The 19,171-nt window shown below is 38.6% G+C and overlaps 1 protein-coding gene across 14 annotated transcripts in view; it reads right to left on the bottom strand.

Moving 5' to 3' along the window:
• Nucleotides 1-19,171, bottom strand: part of LOC121737157 (potassium/sodium hyperpolarization-activated cyclic nucleotide-gated channel 2) — a 301,993-nt gene that overhangs the window by 2,310 nt on the left and 280,512 nt on the right. For 7 of the 14 annotated variants that reach the window (XM_042128732.1, XM_042128736.1, XM_042128737.1 and 4 more), the window contains 8 exons: nt 7,487-7,650; nt 7,245-7,387; nt 6,107-6,244; nt 4,960-5,061; nt 4,379-4,528; nt 2,540-2,758; nt 1,825-1,833; nt 158-422 (listed from right to left, as the gene is read on the bottom strand). In XM_042128732.1, the coding sequence (XP_041984666.1) occupies nt 158-422; nt 1,825-1,833; nt 2,540-2,758; nt 4,379-4,528; nt 4,960-5,061; nt 6,107-6,244; nt 7,245-7,387; nt 7,487-7,650 (1,190 nt within the window). The remainder of the gene's footprint in view (nt 1-157; nt 423-1,824; nt 1,834-2,539; nt 2,759-4,378; nt 4,529-4,959; nt 5,062-6,106; nt 6,245-7,244; nt 7,388-7,486; nt 7,651-19,171) is intronic. The other 7 variants (XM_042128734.1, XM_042128743.1, XM_042128733.1 and 4 more) reach the window with 6 other exon arrangements.

Raw genomic sequence — 19,171 nt, 5'->3', positions numbered from 1 at the left:
CTCGTGGCTCCTTTACACATAAAACAATAATTAATTGTAGTTCTCGTATGAATCTTCTACCTTCATTATGGCATGGATATTTGCCAAAATCACTGGAAAATACGTTTAAATTGCCTTACGGTTCAATTAGCTTTGCCATTAATAGCACAAAACACACCTGGCTGGAAGACTTCGTATCTCAACTTCGTGACGACATCGGACACGAAGTTGGAGTCGGCATTGGCGAAGAAGGGCACGGAGGCGACGAGCGACCGACAGTTGTAGTTGATGACGTCCTCCCGAAGCTTCTCGCTCAACTCTCCCAGGATCAACTCCTCGTCGAAGAATTTCCCCTGGTATCTGTGCTCGAAGTACTCCGTTATCCTCTGCCGCATCTCCCTGGGCAGCTTCCGGTAAGCCATATACTCCTCCACTTGTTTCACCTAAAATTTTATTCGTTATAAGACTTTGTTGCTTTAATCGGACGAACGCTTTTCACTTTTCACCCGTGACTTTAAAGCGCTATAAAGTTTAAATACTTCGCGTAATAAAACGTCTTGAGAAAAGCCGTTCGTCCAAAGGCAATTGCAACAAAGTACAAATCGTGCGTTTTAGTTCTAACTACGACTTCGTACTCCCGGTGCTGAAAACTTTTATAAGTACAAACTGACAAGGGCGTCGCCAGGGGGGGGCAGGGAGGGGCAGCTGCCCCCCCCCTAGAGACTCTAAAAAACGTTGCCAAATATAATGCAAAAGCAACGACCACTATAATATTAAAATCTGGTAATAGATGTAAGGCTCGTAGTACAAGTGAAAAGTTTCATGTGCTGTCGACTTTACCTACAATTCATACCTACTTTTCTCATTTATAGAGAGTGAGTAAAGTATGAATTGTAGACTGTAGTAGGTAAAGTCAACTTGCCCCACCCTGCGCCATCGGCTGGCGACGCCCTTGCAAACTGAAATAGATAGGGCCAGGCTATAGCTATAACACGGCGTTACGGCGCCGTGTCGCATTGTACGATGCTGCAGAAAGCATCGCAGAAATTTCCGATGCTGCAGAACGCATCGCATAAATTTCCGATGCTGCAGAACGCATCGCATAAATTTCCGATGCTGCAGAACGCATCGCATAAATTTCCGATGCGACATCGCATCGTAAGGAATGCTGCGTCGTATCGTCGAAATTTTTGCGTTGCGAGATCGCATCGCATTTCTGTACAATGTTGTTTTTGGGAATATTATGATGCCTCAACGCAATGTTATAGCCTGGTACATTCGACGAAGACCTTTCAAAACTATAGCTTAATGACGCACGACTATGGTAATGTTATAACAAAATAATGAGCGTTAGTTATGAGAGAATAGAGAATCGATGAAGCCGTTATGAACACCCAATATGTTAGTTTAGCTTTTACAAATCACGACCCAACTCTACTGCTTGCAGCGATGTTTTTTCGAATTCGTTTTTAAGAAACTTTAAAATAACAGGATATAAACTTTGAAACAAGATGGCGCCACAATACATTATTCTAGCCTCTGGCGCCATCTAGTGTAAAAAGTTTATTCAATGTGATGTTATCTTTCAATTAAAATAATTACTCATAAAAATATTTTAAACGTATTCCAGATAGGTATTGTCCCAGAGAAATTTTATTTTGCCTTAAAATATACCTAAGGACAGTTTAGTTACTCATAGATGTGATGTTAAAAAAATTGATTATTTGAATGTCCCAAAACCCTCATATCGTAGAGTAGAGTCGTGTTATACTAGCGTGAGGTGCACATAGAGTGGTGCGACAACCGTGTCCCGACACAACTGACAACCATTCACTCTGTACTCACGTCTAATCTCTGAAAGGCAATCAGCACTGATATATTAGTTGTTATTATAAAATCATGGTGTGGTGTTCATAACAACTCAATTCTAGAGGCCTCTAGGTTTTTAATGATACTTCTTTAAAGACATAGTAATGATTATTATTAATACCTAATACATAATTTAGAAGTAACAAGTTAAAATTCACATTCTCACATACTTAATTCAAAATCAACAGCACTCTCTATGCCCAAATCGTGATGTCTTTCTTGCTAAGAATTAATGGGTAATAGGTGGTAGGTACTCGTTCTGATTATTTTTACAATCTGTTCAAGACGTACATAATTCTAGATACATAGAGACAGTAGAGGGCGCCACTATCAGAGGTTTCGAACTCTGGATCGGTCCTCATCAATCATCAAAAATATTATGTTTAATATTGTGTCAATCCAGTTCAGAAACCAGTAACAGGGGCCTGCTATAAAGCAATTTTATTGGGCAACTATCGACCACAAATTAAAACGAACTTTCAGTCACGGGGCTCTACGTGTAAGTTTTTGTCACTTCTAACTCTGAGCACCTTGCCATAAAGTACAGCATCTTATTAGCAATTGATTACTACAAGCGACGCTATTTTGATCTCATACTAATTATACATGGCCCAAGGGCGTCGCCAGCCGATGGCGCAGGCGACAAAAACTTAATCTCACTATATCACTATCACTCTCAAACAAAACTCACCTTTTCCCGGTACTGTCTTCTAGAAGAGTCCAAGCTCTGGATGAGATTGGTAGCGTGACCCAGGAACAGCGCGTAGCAAGTCGCTCCAGAGATCATGGACAGCATGGTCAGCCACATGTCCGTTAGCGACTGTGGTGGGAATCTGCCGTAACCGATGCACAGCATATGCGACATAGCTTTGAACAATGCCCAAGAGTATTGCTCCAGCCAGAACGCTTCCTGGAATTTTTGAGGTGGGGGATTAAAATTTTGGGTATACTATAGTCTAAGACGTGAGAGCATAACTTTGGATAAGTTCCGAAATTTAACCCAGCTTACTGGTCAGTGCTCACGACGTCTAGAATCGTCGCTATATTCGTTCCGAGAAATACGCTAGTGACGTGAAATACGTCAATTACGGACGTACACGTACAGTGCTCCCAAAGTGATAATGCGCATAGAAATTTTACGTAATTTTTCGGCAACGATCATATTTTCCAAAGCACTGTTTTAAACTTAACTTTAAGAAAAACAGCGCTTTGCAGCGACGTAGAGGCGCCTGACGTTGCTTGGACGTTACCATGCGTAACGCCGCGTGGCTTCCCGGTGAGTTAGCGATAGCGGACAGCCACCGGCTATATGATATTTACTTCATATAGCTGGCGAACCTTTGAACAAGGTGCAAAATGCAAGTTTCATAGATTCGGGTGTTTTCGTGATTATTAATTTGGGAGTAATGTAATATTGTAGAGATGTCATTTAATACGTTTTATATATTTAATACGTCACACTTGTTTCAAAAGTGGCGCACCAGTAGTCAGTACTATGTACCGTCAGATTTAAGCACTGGGTAATATTTCAGAACTCACGCTCCATTTAGACATTACATTTCTAATTTCTATTAAGTTATATGCAATGGTCACGGCTTAGACTAAAAATCGTAACTACTTATGTATTGGCTTTAGCGACTTAACTAATGCAAACTTTGCCTAAACAGTTATAGGTATGCAGGCCGTATTTAAATTATTGTAACGTCTTGAATATATAAATAAAAATAATATTTCAAGCAAGATTTGGTCTTTAAAATTACTTTGAAAAGTAAACTTCTTAAAATGTTCATTACAAGAGGTAATTTTAAGGGGGTTCTTTAAATACAAAACTTACAAGTCTTTATGTCCAATAATTTACTAACTCAAAATTCAAGAGTTGGCCAGATGCAATTCTTAAGACTAATGTCGACACATTATTCACGTCGGATTACAGGAGTGAACACACTGAGACGGGCCGTGCCGGGGCTCATCGCAAAAATCCGCCTCCATACAATTTGTATGGAAGCGGATGCGCGTATCGCACACTGTGTCGGGGCGCAGCGGATTTCCGCTTCCATACAAATTGTATGGAGGCGGATTTTTGCGATGAGCCCCGGCACGGCCCGTCTCAGTGTGCTCACTCCTTTAGGGGTATTTACCAGGGGACACATAATATAAGACAAACATTGCACGAGGTACAACAACAGGAGACACATCGCTGCGGCCAGGCATTTGTTTAGGGAGAAGGTTTTCTCAAATGGCTTTTGTATTTACATTTTCCATTGTTCTGTTATAGACTTATAGTTATTTCTTTTTATGAAAACTAACTTTAAAAGCTCTGTAAATATTTTGCCATGTTTTTATAATCAGGTACTTAAACAGCCTAAACAACAAAAATACAGCCTAGGGATTTCTTAAACACCAACTTTCATTACAGACATATAACTCTTAGGCATTCGACTTCAACAGATCTAATCAATCGATCTAACATCGTTACTCTATGCTACGGACTAATTAAACTAAAACAATCGAATTAATGGTCGGGAATTACCTGTAACTCGTTAATCGCTACCCATGAGTTAGGGGGGAATCCCTGGAGCATAGGAACAAGGAACTGTAGGCATCCAGACCAATGTCCGATCAACAACATCATGCAGATCAGATTGAATATCCGCATAAACACCGACGCCATGTTCAGGAACTGAAGCGAAAAGGAGTCAAATTAATATCACATCGTCGGACGGAGTCGCCTCTAAAGGAAGCCGTGCGGACTGCGCGCGACGAGGACGCTCGAGGAAGCATCGCGATGATATCTACCGATGGGTAACACAGGTGAGATAGTATGAGCGCGTGAGTCGTGAGCGGCATGCGCGGGCGCGGGGCGAGAGGCGTGCGGGCAGCGCGCGCCCCAGCCGCCGCGGCGCGCCCTGCCCGCCACCCCGCCCCGCGCCCCGCGCCCCCCGCGCGCCTCGCGCCCCGCGCGGCCGCCAAGGCGAGGGCGAGGAGAGAAACGCCAACGAAAGATCGGAAAGCGAAGCGAGCGCTGCGGCGTGAGGGTCGCCGGGCGGCGCCGACTGCATGCTAAGCGGGCGAACGGGCACATGCTTGCCGGCTCGTGCCGACCCTGGTTACCTTGAAGATTAGATTGCTTTTGGTGTCGCCCTTCTTTTTGGCGACGTCGGAGCCGAGCCGTCCCCTCCGTTCCGTGCGCTTTTTTTGAAGATTCTGCAAGATCTAGAAAACAAGCGAGAAACACGAGATAGTAGGAAGAGAGCCGGCGCGCTGGGCGCTCGGGGGGTCGGCGGGGCGGGGCGGGGCGGGGCGCGTGCGGGCACACGGGATGCACTAACACCGAGCTAGCTAGCGGCCATGCTGCACCTGCGTGGCGAGGTCGCGCGAACCGCCGTCCGCGTCCCCCGGCGCGGCGCGCGGCGCGGGCCCGGGGCTCATCTGCACACAACACCGTCACTGCGACGTCGCCACCCACACCCTGACACCCTGACACCCTCACACCCTCACATCCTCGCACCCTGACACCCTCAGGACGCCACTCCCACTGTACTCGGCAATCTACTGGTGTCGTGTCGCCTAGCTCTCCTACGGGGTGACTGACTAATCATTCCATATTAGTGCATAAATCTATTGCTCAAATGTTCTTGAAACGCTTCGAACGTATTTAAGTAGCTATCGTAGTCTATTTAGTTTTGGAATCGAATTCGGATCTCGCATCGAAACAAATTTTGGGGCCAATAGGAGCAGAACGTATCGCGTCGGGACTCATCGGGCGGACTCGTCTGCGGGCTGAGGCTTCAAGAAGCGCAACATAACAAGAACTATTCGGCAAACTAAATCGGTCAGTGAGCGTGGGTCGGGTGGGGCGAGGCGGGCGGGCGCGGGGCCGCGCGCGGCTCGGGTCCGGCGGAGAGAGAGTCAGTGAGAGCGTGCTCAGGCAGAAATAAAGCTTGCAGAGAAGCAGAGAGAAGTGCGGAGCGGGACGGGCTCATATACAGTGGGGCGGGGGATGGCACAGTACGGGATCATAGTAAACTCCAACCGAACTTCATAATATTTATAGTCTTTACTATAGATCTAGAACAATTTAGAATTCGGTCGTTAGAATAATCATAGGAGCCGATAGTCAAATTCAAATAAATCTTAATAAGTTAATCCAGTATTAGGTGTCAGTTGATGTTAGTTTATGTGAGCGTAATGTCTTAGAGCAGTTCAGTGGGTTAGTAATATGAGCAGAAGTGAACGGTTAGAAGAAATGATGGCTTACATATACTTCCTCCCATTGCGAGACGTATCGAACCAGCCTGGACAGTCGCAACAGTCGGACCAGGGACAGCAGTTTCGCTAGCCGGAGGATCCTCAACGCGCGACCCGCGTGGAGTATTTGAAAGCTCTCACTAAAATCCTGAAAACACAGTGTGTAGTGTTAGCGGCACGGCAAATTAACTCCAGGAGCGCCTACTGCAAGGAGAACTTAGCCTAATTTATACACAGAAAGTGTTCGCTCATGCAGACTTGCTGACTTCAATAGATTCATCAAATTAGCCAAAGAAAAGTGCTCAAGCATAGATTCATCGTTTACTTTACAAAGTTCAAAGTTTGTTAGTATCAAAATTGTACAGCCCGTCGAAGAACCAAGAGCTCTGTATGTTACATGGTTACCTATGAAGCTTATATTCATTCATAAAAATAATGCATAGAATATATTTTACACAATAAAATATATAGTAATAAACGTAACAATTTGGTCGTGTTGCATGTATAGCCTTTGAAGAGAAACATTACAGTGGTGCATTAAATAAAATATAAAATGATGAGATAAATATTGCTATATAAAGTAATAAAACGTTGCGGATAGAAAGCGGTACTCATGCCATTAAAAATAACAGTGACCGAAGAGAGTAAAGAATAAGTAAATCGACATGCATTGCTTATTATGTCCAATTCTTAGTTACCAATTTTGGAACAGATGTGCTGCAATTAAATTTTATAGAAAAGGGTGCAGGAATCCGAGATCTGCTAGCACAGACTCGAATCTCAAAAGAGAGTTGCGATTTTATTTAAGGTTACATAGAGATAAAACAGCTTACTAAGCGGAGAAGAAAGGGCACTGCAAAGAATTATTTATAAGTGCGATTTATAGAAATTTGTTAAAATATCAAAAAAGGTCTTCAGAATAATGTGCTCTCAATCAAACCTTTGCGAAGTTTCACAGAAACCCTTAAAATACGAGACATGAGACCGTGCTCGGCGCGTAGAATCTCACGGTTGGGTAAAAAATGAGACACACAAAAACAAAAATCAATGAAATATCTGCTATTAAAAAATGAACACCCAAGCTGTAACAGAACATCAACTTAAAAGACAGATTAAAATAGATATAACACGGCCAAATTGCAACGTACGTTTACCTGATTGAAGATCAAGAATATATAATCTAGTGGTATGCTAGAGATTAGGTCGAGGAAGAACCACGTCCTTAAATAGTGCTTCGCTATTAACTTCGGATCTAATATCACTTGTTCTGCATTATCTTGCTGCATTATTCCTGAAATTGAGACAATTGTTTATCAGTTGCGTCGTAACCAGAAAATAATATATAAAAAAGAACAGAGAAAAGGTACAAAGGAGAATGTTGAATGCTCACCTGTTCTAAAATTAACAACAATATCTATAAGGAAAATTGTGTCCGATAGACAATTGAAGGCGATCCATCGGGTGCTTAGGTCATCGTTGAAGAAAGAGATGGCAACTGGTAAGATGATGAGGTTTGCCACTAGGAGCAACAGCATGCAGAGATCCCAGTAGAATCTGAAACAAAATAGACATAGATTATTACAAGCAATTCCATAATGCCACAAGCAAGTGCGTCCTATTCTAGACAAAATCCTAAAAACTTGGGTAGCATTTTATGGGCTTTGGTAAATCCTATGGCTATTATTGACATTTAACTTTAGGAGACGGTTGGTGGAAACAGGCATATTATGCTTGCTTTCTCCTTTTACATAGTTGCAATTTTGTTGGAAATATTATATGAAAAACTTTAATTATTCTCAGCCAATATTTTACGTTACATCCTGACTGAAAACTTAAACAGAGTTATAGGACATTAGGAAAAAATAGAGCTGCATCGACGACCATTTGGACGAGGTTAAGCTTTCAATAAAGAATCGCTGCATTCTCTAAAGCACGCCATTTGTATAAATGGTCTACTTCTATTTTGTTTACTTGATTTGCCCTGTCGGTAATGGTGCTCAGCTAAATGACTGCACGCTATTCGAGACGGAGTGGTCATTCCGCTTTATGGTCCCTGTAATGGCTGCTGAGTGAACGGTTCTCTAATAGGGATACCGAATCGTGTCAATAGTGGTGCAAATTAGATTCTTTTTAGGTATCTATAACAAGATGTATGTATGTGTGTCTCTCCACTTTTTTGCTCCTAGGCAATATACATATAATTGAGTTTAGTTAACCAGGGTTGGGAGATAGCTACATCTCAAAATAATAATCTTCAATGAATGATTATTTTTAAATCCAAAACATGTAATATATTTCTTAACATTTATAAGTACTTAATGGATTATGTTCATAAAAGTAATTTTACTAAGTTTGTGTTCATAATCTATTCGTATTTTCGAGATAACATGAAAATTGACGACTTCTGCCATCAAGATTAACAGGCAACATAGTTTCTGCAGTCAAAATGGATAGCAACGCTTAGGGCTAAGTGCACTCAATAAATGGTCCCCATTCAGTGAAACTCAGTCAGATGCAGTTCGAGCCGACGTGTAAAAAGCTGCAGCTGCAGATGCATTGATTTTGCTGGCTTCAATAACGCTTTCGATCACTTAATCTGTGCCATTAACAATCTGTCAACAGGAAAGTCTTTTATAGAGGCTATTACACCACACTGTATTCTGGGACCCTATAATTAAGGGCACTGTAATGGGATTAATGTAGTAAGGTTATCTAAATTTTCTTGCAAGGGGCTAGCCGGGCTACAGCCCGTGCCTTCGCTAACTGTAACTATATTATCTTGAGCTAAGAAGTGAATTAATACAGATTTGCTAGGCGTTTTTGACGCATTGATGGCATTGTCATGAGAGCAAGGATGAGGGCAGCTGTGACTGAAAACGATAAAGCAAGACACTTAATTTATTTCAGTGGCAGTAGAAGCTGTCTTTCCAGTGGCTTTTTACAAATTAGCAGCCTTTTTGGCCACTCAATACCAGCCTTGTAGAGTTGTATAAAAGCTGGACTAGACTATTAAAGCGACGGTACCCTCTTTCATGGAGAAAAATGATCGTTGAAGAAATAACTAGGAAATAGTCAGTCTGTGTTAATAAAAGGTAATAATTGAAAAAGTGCAAATTATTCGAGAGAATAATGCATTGCGTTTTAAATGTTATATAATATACGGTGACGGCGTAGAAAATATACAGCCATTGTATAAGTAGAGACTAGAGGTGGTTAAAAACCTAGGGTTGCCACCTGCTTGTTTTTATTTTTTACACTAATTGTAAGTTGTAACTCCATTTGACAAATAATTATTAACTAGGTATTTGACCGAGCTTAGCTCGGTATTCCATGAAAATGACATTTTCTAAAAAGTTTACACTAACACACTGTATATGTATAATCATGTCTAGTATAGGTTTTCACAAAACGCATAGCTAAGTGGCATCGCGTTTGCGATGCCTTATAATATGTTAAGTTTTTTATTTTATTCGCAATCAAAAGTATAGAATGCAACTTTAACCCTGGCCCCTGGCATTTGATCTTGACATTCACGATACAAAGCAGTTAATCATAATTAAGGTTTTAAATGAAGGGGAAGAGGCAACCCTTATCTCCGGCAGCAGGTTTCTGTGGAGCTTTTGTGTTGAATTTTATTCATGCGGCGTCGAAATAACGAGATACTTAAAAGTGGAAGAAATAATTATGCCCCCGTTGTCTCTTTTGAACGTCGCATGTCACTGCGTCATGACACAGTAATTAGTTTACGAGTAATTGGAGGTCACGCTTCAGTTTAAAGTTATTTGGAGTTTAATCGTAATTCCATTAGTCCATTTCCTGTCCACGCAGCCGTTTACACCTTTTTAGGAGTGCAAAAATTTTTTAAGCAAACAGCTCATCGAAAATTCGTAAGAAGGAGGAGTGTTAACCTATTAGCTATGTCCACACTGAGCACTTTCATTTTCAATTTTCGACATCAACTTTCATATTGGCGCATTCAATAGTTGAATGCGTCAATAACGGAACGCAACGCCAATATTGTCATTTTTGAAGTTTTGGATACGGTCAGAGGGCATGCGTCGCGGGCATGCCTCACGTTCGCTGTTGACTGCGCTAACGCATGCCCTTGACGAACAGAAAAAGGCACAGTGTGGACAAAGCTATTTGTCACGCGGTAAAAATGCCTGCACCTGCTATTTCGTTTTCACTTCAAACAACCCATTTTTAAACTATTGTATACAATGATATTCTATGTTACTAACGTAACTAGATTGGAAGTTTACGGTAGCAACGCGTTGCCACTTCGAAGATGCCTGCAGGCATATCTCACATACATAATGACATAACGAATATATGACTTGACATTGTCTTTTGAACAAAAAAGTGGTTACGCATTTCTGAGAATCTTTTGTAAGACATTGCTACTCTAGTATTTTAGAAACTCATTGATTGTATAGATTTCATTGCGGGCTTTGAGCGCAGTGACTAAATCAAGAAATTCCGTAACAAAATAACCGGTCGTAGGGGGGTGCCCTACGACCGGTTCCCAGACTTCGGCACGGTTTTGTGTGCGTGCGACTAGACGTGTGCGAATTATAATTATTGTATAAGTCGATAAAAAATGCTATCCAATAGCTTTACCGCGGCAGTCCCCAAGTGCCACATGAATTTTTTAGGGTTCTGTACCCTAAGGGTAAAAACGGGACCCTATTACTAAGACTTCGTTGTTTATCCGTCTGTCTGTCTCCAGGCTACATCTCAAGAACCGCTATAGCTAGACTTCTGAAATTTTCAAAGACTGTGTAGGTATATTATACTATTCTGTTGCCGCTATAACAACAAATACTGAAAACAAAGTAAAGATAATATTTAAAGGGGCTCCCATACAACAAACGTGACTTTTTCGGCCTTTTTCGCACTATATCAATAATGGCAAGAGGTAGGTACTTGAATTTTTCACACATTCTTTTGTTATATGTCTACATTAATATTTAATAATAATATTAAAATAAAATAAAAATTTAAAGGGGGATCCCATACAAATAACACAATTTTTACCCTATTTTTGCTTTGTATCGGTACAGAACCCTTCGTGCGCGTCCGACTCGCACTTGGCCGATTTTTTTAATACTTTAATATATGTAGACAGTTAACAGTACGACACTGCTTAATAAAATGAAAACGTCAAATTACAATTGGTGCAGTTGTGCTTGTGATCGTAAACGAACTATAAATTGTCATTGTTGTGGTCGGCCATATTGCAGTTTGTAGGTTATTGAGGCGACGTGGGACTTTGATCGCTTATCTCGTTTCTCGCTAATACCAGTACCCCGATTCTATTAGTACAGCGGTTCTCAAAGTTTGAGATAAAAGCTATTGTATAGCTTTTATCGCGGGCTTTGAGCGCAGCGACCGAATCAATAATTTCCGTAAAGAAAATAAACCTAACAACACTAAGACTGGCACAGCAGTGTCGCGTTGCCGTGCATCGTCTATTCCAGCAGACTTCGGCACGGTGTTTGAGTGCGTGATACTAGACGTATGCGAATTATAATTGCATAAGTTGATATAAAATGCTATGCATAATAATAATAACTCCCACACCGGTTTCGGTGACGGTGGCCGGTTTGAAACCAGCCCAGTTACGCAGGAGTAATTTTTATAGTGCCCAAGTGTGTGCGCAGTACACAAGAGCACTATCTATTCCTTTTACTCTCCCAACCTAGTGGGACGGAACACCGACACGACTGGCGAGAGATCAGGCCCAGGACCGACTTTTTACATGCCCATCCGACGCATGGATAATCTTACTTGTCAGACAATCAGGTGATCAGCCTGCATTGTCCTAACCAAACTTGGAAATAACATGTTTCCAACGCGGGAATCGAACCCACGACCTCCGAGTCAAGAGCCACGCTCTTAACCACTACCCTTAATAGGATATACTGCAATGTTTTCACGCTAGAGGCAGGGTACGACCCCCAGTAGTCAGCCCCACACCAGTAGTCAGAATTTTCCAACTAAAAACCTATAGAAATAGCGTTCTATTGCAAATTAACCAATCAAGTTACTTTAAAAAAAGCTTGGCCTTCTTATTGGTCAGTTCAGAACGTCACAATGACGCTAAGTGGCTGCAAGAAATGGTAATCTGATTTCAATTCGACGTTATCACTAGTTGAGCCAAGATGCGGCGTGCGCGCCAAAATTTTCTTAGTGGAAGGTGAGTTATTGTGATTTCTTATTAACTTTTGTATCATGTTTTATTAAAATATATTGTTATTACATTTTTTACGTCTAAATCAAATGAGTTATAGAACAGTTTCTTTATAGTTATTTAAATAATGAGGTGGCTGACTACTGGGTATGCGTTTCTCGTACATTATCTAGTGTTCGGCCACCCCCGGCTGAGTACTGGTCATACATAATTCCATATAAAAACCAGTAGTCGGCCTCCTAACTAAATACGGTCGAACCATGGCTGAGTACTGGTAAGGTATACCCAGTGTTCAGCCATCAGTAACTTACGCTGCTTAATTTATTCATTTATTTATGAAGCACCTACCCACCAAGTAATTTGTTAGTTTTTTGGCATTGTTTATTTGTTTCAGGCATGTTTCAGGTCCATATGTATCTTCCGAGGCCCATCTAAGGAGAGGCTGACTACTGGTAGCTATTTGGCCGAGAACTGGGTTGTGACGGCTGAGTACTGGGGAAATGTGCCTTATTTTGAAAACTACTTTATTTTCAATACTTATTAAGAAAAATGATCTTATGTGTTAATTTCATAACAAAGTTTAATAAATGATTAAGTGAATGAGTACAAAAGGTTTTTGATTACTATTTTAAATAATTTTCTATCCACATTTAAACTTGCGCTTTCCACTAAAAGGCTGACTACTGGTGCCCGTACCCCAGCAACAGTTTTGTCCGACGATTATCAACGTTTCTGTATTCTAATGACGTGTGCAACATGTCGGATTTTGGTCGGATTTTTTACTGTATCTGCTAGTAGCGCCCTCTACTTCGACCTTTGCGTAATATTCTCTATTGTCAGATTATTGAGCACAATCGACCTCATCATATCAGCTTTATAGTCGTCCACTGCTGCTAGGCCTCTCTCAATGAACGCCAAGATCACCGATGTCCTGCTAGTCGCATCCAACATGGGCCCGCAACTAAACGGAGATCGTCATCCCACCTAGTTGGAGGTGTCGCTACACCCCGATTTCCCAGCCTTGATCTCCATTCCAGAGTAAGTTTACTCCAGCGATCGTCTGTTCTTCGAGCTACGTGACCAACCCAGTTCCACTTCAGCATACTGATTCTCTGCACTATGTCGACCTACTGATTTCATTCATTGTGTACTCGTATTATGGTTTTGGACAACCCTACTAAAGGAAATACACCGTATTTGTTTATTGCGAAAAGGAATATAGAGTGGCCTCAAAACTGCAGAGCTCATAACAATTTCCCGTCGCAAAACAAAATTAAATAAATATTTCACCGGACCGTTGGCATATTTTCTCATAAGCTAGATTCACCAGCATTTTTCAAGTAGTAATCATAGACTTGCAATTTTGATAAGGAAACGTACAGCGCAAAAAAGTACATTTATATACAATAAGATTACAAAAGGAATGATGACTTTTTTCTTGGTATTTAAAGGACCATCGGAGAAAGAATTACTCCGTTAGCTTAAAAACTTTTGTACCCGGGACTCAAAGATTCTACGAAAGTAGGAATCTTACCAAATTGCATCAAAATCGGTTAAGCGGTTTAAGCGTAAAGTGGTAACAGACAGACAGATTTTTTCGCATTTATAATATTATAAAGAATGCCACATTGTTAAGGAGCTTAATAAACTTACAAAAATTATTTCAGGGCAAAGTTCTAGTAACCAAAATACACGAAATTTCACTAGTTCGTTTCGTTTTGTACCTAAAACAATAACCAATTTAGGTGAATCTGGGTACCCCGCACAATATGTCACAAGTATTTACGCACTGCGGACCTAAAACTTTTCTTCGGCGTAATTTATCTGACGTAGAGTAAATAAGGCTAGAGCTGAGGCAGATTTATTATTGTCATGTGAGTACATATATCTATTTGGGAGATCTCGGCCCTATCTGTTATCTCAGACGCAGGTTAAGAAAGGTGGACATTTTGGTTCCTATAGCTTTTTTTCAAAGGTAAGAATATAATAAATGACATTAATATTATATCACATAACATCCATATTCGTTGAAACTGTAATTAAGGGGGCGACTGAAGCAAATGGTTAAGGTGACGCCGCGTTAAAGTAAAAAACCGTATAACCGTGGATATGTTATAAATTGCTTGTTTTCTACTGCTTGTGCTCTGGGCCAGCCTCTCATAGAAAGCAAGCAATGGAGCAGCAAAAAATGGAAAGGCCGTAAGCGACAAAATGATTTTTGTCGCGTAATTTAAAAACCATAAATACATTTCATATAAGCTATGGACAAATTAAAGTGTATGCTTGAACCAATTTATGTACAAATTTTGGAAGCTCAAATCATTCTCGTCTGTTGGCAAAATAGGAATTTCTTTTTTTACAGAGATCTTTTTGATTGATTATTCTGTGTTATAAAAGTTGACCAATCGTGTTATGCTATGGGTAATTCAAAGACAAAGACATGATGAATACTGACAATGAACTTTAATTTCTCAGCTTTAGTCATTGCTGAGAAAAATCGATATCGCTACAGCCAAATTATCAAGGCGTCGCCTTAATCTTATAATTAATTTTTGTACTTGATAATAAGATACAAATTGTTTAATTTTTTACACATATTATAATATATACTAGGTACATAGTACTATCAGAGGAGTTGATTCCTATGAATTGACATATTCGACCAAATAACGTTGGTCTGTCAATTGCATAGGAATCAACTTCCTCGATGGTACATACATTATATTTGCGAGGGTCTATCATAATAGACCCTCGCAAATATATACGCTAGACGTATACGTCTAGCGAAAACACGATATCTTAAAATTTTCTAGAATATCACAAAGATGCATCTCACGAATAATTCATTTCTTTTCAAAACGGTGAATTCAGCCGAGTTAATATTTTAATAAATATCATAATATCATATTAGTATTTAAGTTTTTTAATTTATTATTTAACATGTTCTTAGTTCCTAATTGTATTCTCCACACTATATTATTGTGAGGTCACTCATTGGTCCCAGCAGAAAATCAGTGCAGCAACTTGCTGCTTATGCTGAGCTGGGGTCCATTTTTGTGAGATCACACAATATAATGTAAATTAAGTATTGTACTGTGTCCTGGTTTTCTCGTCCTTTGTAAATATTGTGTTGTGTGATGTGCAAAATAAACTTTTCTTATTCTTATTATTCTATTCATACAAATCTGTTACCCAGGGGCTGTACTAGCAGATTTAAAAAATGTTGTAACATAATACATATCAATCATTCAAAAACGTGATTCCGCATTCCAATGTAACTCGGGAATAAATGGATTGGATTAATTGGATTCCGGTTATGAAGTCGCGTCGGATAATGAAATCGCGATGGCCGCTGTATGGTTAATTAAACAGTAAACTTTACAGCGGCTGTAAATTCCGCATTAAAAGCGTAATTCCGAATGCCCAGTTTGATGGTCAGTTTTGTTATTAAAACATTTTACGTTCTGAAAACAGCGAAAAATAAACCATTTAGAGTTACGGCGCTTTTTATTTTGCGACGGTTTTTATTATTGAAATATTTTTTATTTATTTTTTGTTTAATACTTCCGAAATAGCGTTTGAGTTTTCTTTACGGGGTCAATTCGGGGTGATTCACAGTTTCCGTTGGTCTCGGATTCGGAATTTTAGAGCGCTGTTATTGGTCAATACGAGAAAGTTGAATAATATTCATCAATATGACGGTAGGTCATACTAAGCGCATCGGCTCCGTATTAAATAAAGTTTTAAAATAATAATATAACTTTAATCTGTGATCTCTGTGCAAGAACATGTAAAGCCAGTGACGAGAACTATGTGAAATTGTTTTCTAAGAAAAATATCAACGGATTATAAAAATATTTACAATTGTAAACCAAACAAAATTATTGGAAGAATAAAAGTATACAAGTGTAAAAAAACTATAATATCATCAATAAAAAGTGATTAATAACTAAAAAGAAACGCAAATTACCAAAAAAGTGAATAAAAAACAAGTGAATACAAAAGTTTAAATTCAGTGCGGAACAAAGAGCTCACGAACACAAGGACATATGAAGGACATTTCAAACTGTATCAAAACTCAACAGTTTACCCGAGTTAACATAATATAATACATAATTTCGACTCAGCGTCACAAGGCTGGTTGGCGCAGTGGCAACGGTAGACGGATAGCGTATGAAGCTATGTGCCTGCGATCAAATCCTCGTTGACTGTCACTTTTTGTATGGTGGCCGCACGGCGTATAGCTTTAATAAAATTATCCTCGCTCAATATTTGTATATCTAGCCAAGAATGGAGAACGTCACATTCAGAAAAAAGATTCGTAAATCACTATCACAAACAAACTTAGCAACCATGGATGACATACAACTTACCCAAGACATTTTAAATTCATCCGTATTAGACATAACGGCTTGTAGCCTTACGAGTCTTACACAGAGGGAAGACTCTTCATATTATTTAGATGAAATACAACGTTTGCGAACAAAATTATCGATTGCGGATAAAGAAATAGACGAACTTAACTACGAGAACCAAACGTTAAAGAATAGCATAGACAATTATAAAAAGCAAGTAGAATTATTGAAAAAATTAACAATGCAAAAACAGACAGATAGTAACAAATTAATCACAACTCCACTGAGACGAAAAACATTAAATACACCATTATTAAATATTTCTACATCTAAACTGCCAAAATTTCAATTTCAACTGAAACAAGATCATGAAGAGAATAATAAGGACAAGCGCTATGAACAAGAATTACATATTGAGACACAAAAGCACGACGAATATACTTTACTGAGAGAAAACCACAGAAATGAAAATAGTCTACAAAATAATTGTAAAAAACCATCAACAATGAACACCATATATATTGTAGCGGACGAACAAGGAAGAGGATTACGAAAAGTGTTACAAAGATTAGTCGGTTCAGAATACCTAGTGAAATGTTTTTGGAAAGAGAATGCGACACTAGGGAATATTACAAACAGCATAAAAAGTGAAATAAAATTATTAAATGAACAGGATATTGTGATTGTATTAGGTGGTACGCATGAAAAAAATCCTTTTTCCATTAAATCAACATTAGATCAGTGGCTTAAAGACTTTAAGAATACAAATATATTAATAGGGGAAATTCCATGGCACGAAACATTAAATCGAAGAATACTAAACTCAACACTAAGAGATATATGTAAAAACTACAAACATACAACCTACCTCGACATGGGATTTAATAAATACACAACAAATAACAGAACATTTACAAATTTCATATCTAAATATTTACTAAGGGAAATACTTCGTATTGGTTACAAGAATAAAATGAACATTTACTTAAATCCACATCAATACTTATCAAAGAAAATAATCATGGAAAATAAATGTACACAGACGTCTTCTATTGACCTTAATCAATTTTACTCTGAAAATAATTGTAATTATGATAATATTACGACTAGTGACTTGGATAAAAATACTAACCTAAATCAATGTCTTTTTCGTTTGTAACTATATTAACATTTTTCATCAAAACATTAATGGCCTTATCAATAAATCAGATTTGCTGACAGTATGTATTGACGAAATTACAAAAGATGGGAGCCCTATAGACATTTTGTGCATAACTGAACATAATATGATAAATGATGACATAACTTTTCTGAACATTCCAAATTACAAATTAATATCAAGCTACTTACGTAACAAACGAGATGGTGGTTCTTGTATTTTAGTTAAAAGGGATCTAAAAGCCGACCCAATTGACGAGCTCATGAATCTTTCAATCCCAAACTTATTAGAATGTTCTGCCATCCGATTGACAGAACAAAAAATCTGTATATTATGTATATATAGACCCCCCAAACCTAATAAGCAAGCATTCATTTCATTTTTGGAAAGGTTTGACCTAATTCTATCAAAATTAATTAATGCAATTAAGGTAGTAATATGTGGGGACTTTAATATAGACATCCTTAAAGATACTTATCAAAGTAGAGAACTGAAAGGCTTGCTTAGCAGCTATAATCTAAGGATAGAAATAAAAAAACCTACGAGACTTGCTAGTAACACATGCATAGATAATATGTTTCATAATATACCACGTAGTGAATCTAAAATCATTGATACCGCTTTGTCTGATCATACTGCGCAAGTATTAAAATGTCCATGTAAAAAAACAAGCTTATTAAAATATTGGTACAAAGAAATTCGCGACTTTAATATACAAAATAAAATAAAGTTCAAAGAGTGCCTCAAATCGCTTAAATTTACTGAAGTCTACAATGAGAATGATCCAAATACTGCATTCAATAATTTTCATGACTTGTTTAAACTGTTTTATGAATTGTGTTTTCCTATTATCAGAATAAAAATCTATGATAAAGTTCGACCAAAATGGGTTACCAGAGGCATTAAAATATGCAGTAAAAGAAAGAGAGAACTCCTATGGAAATATCGAAAAAATCCTAATGAAATTAATAAAAAAATGTTTCAAGAATATTATAAAAGATACAGGTTAGTCATAAAAAATACACAACGAGCACAAAACAATTACTATATACAACAATCTAAAATAAAATCAAAGGCTGTTTGGAAGATAATAAATAATAATAAAACGCAGTTTATTAACGAAAATATTAATGAAATAGATGATGATGGATTTATTATAAAAGACCCAAAAATTATTGCTGATCGTTTTAACGACTACTTTGTTAAAGTAGGAAAACCCGAAAATGGTTATAATAATAAAATAAATAATAATATAACACACAGTTTAAATTCATGTTTTATGTCGTACACTACACCTGAAGAAGTAATTAAGATTATCCTCGCGCTCAACAATACAAATAGTGTGGGCATAGACGGTATAAAAACAGA

Source organism: Aricia agestis, chromosome 20 (genome assembly GCF_905147365.1).
Source record: "Aricia agestis chromosome 20, ilAriAges1.1, whole genome shotgun sequence".
Classification (NCBI taxonomy): Eukaryota; Metazoa; Arthropoda; class Insecta; order Lepidoptera; family Lycaenidae; genus Aricia; species Aricia agestis.
This window is presented reverse-complemented; position numbering and strand designations above follow the sequence as displayed.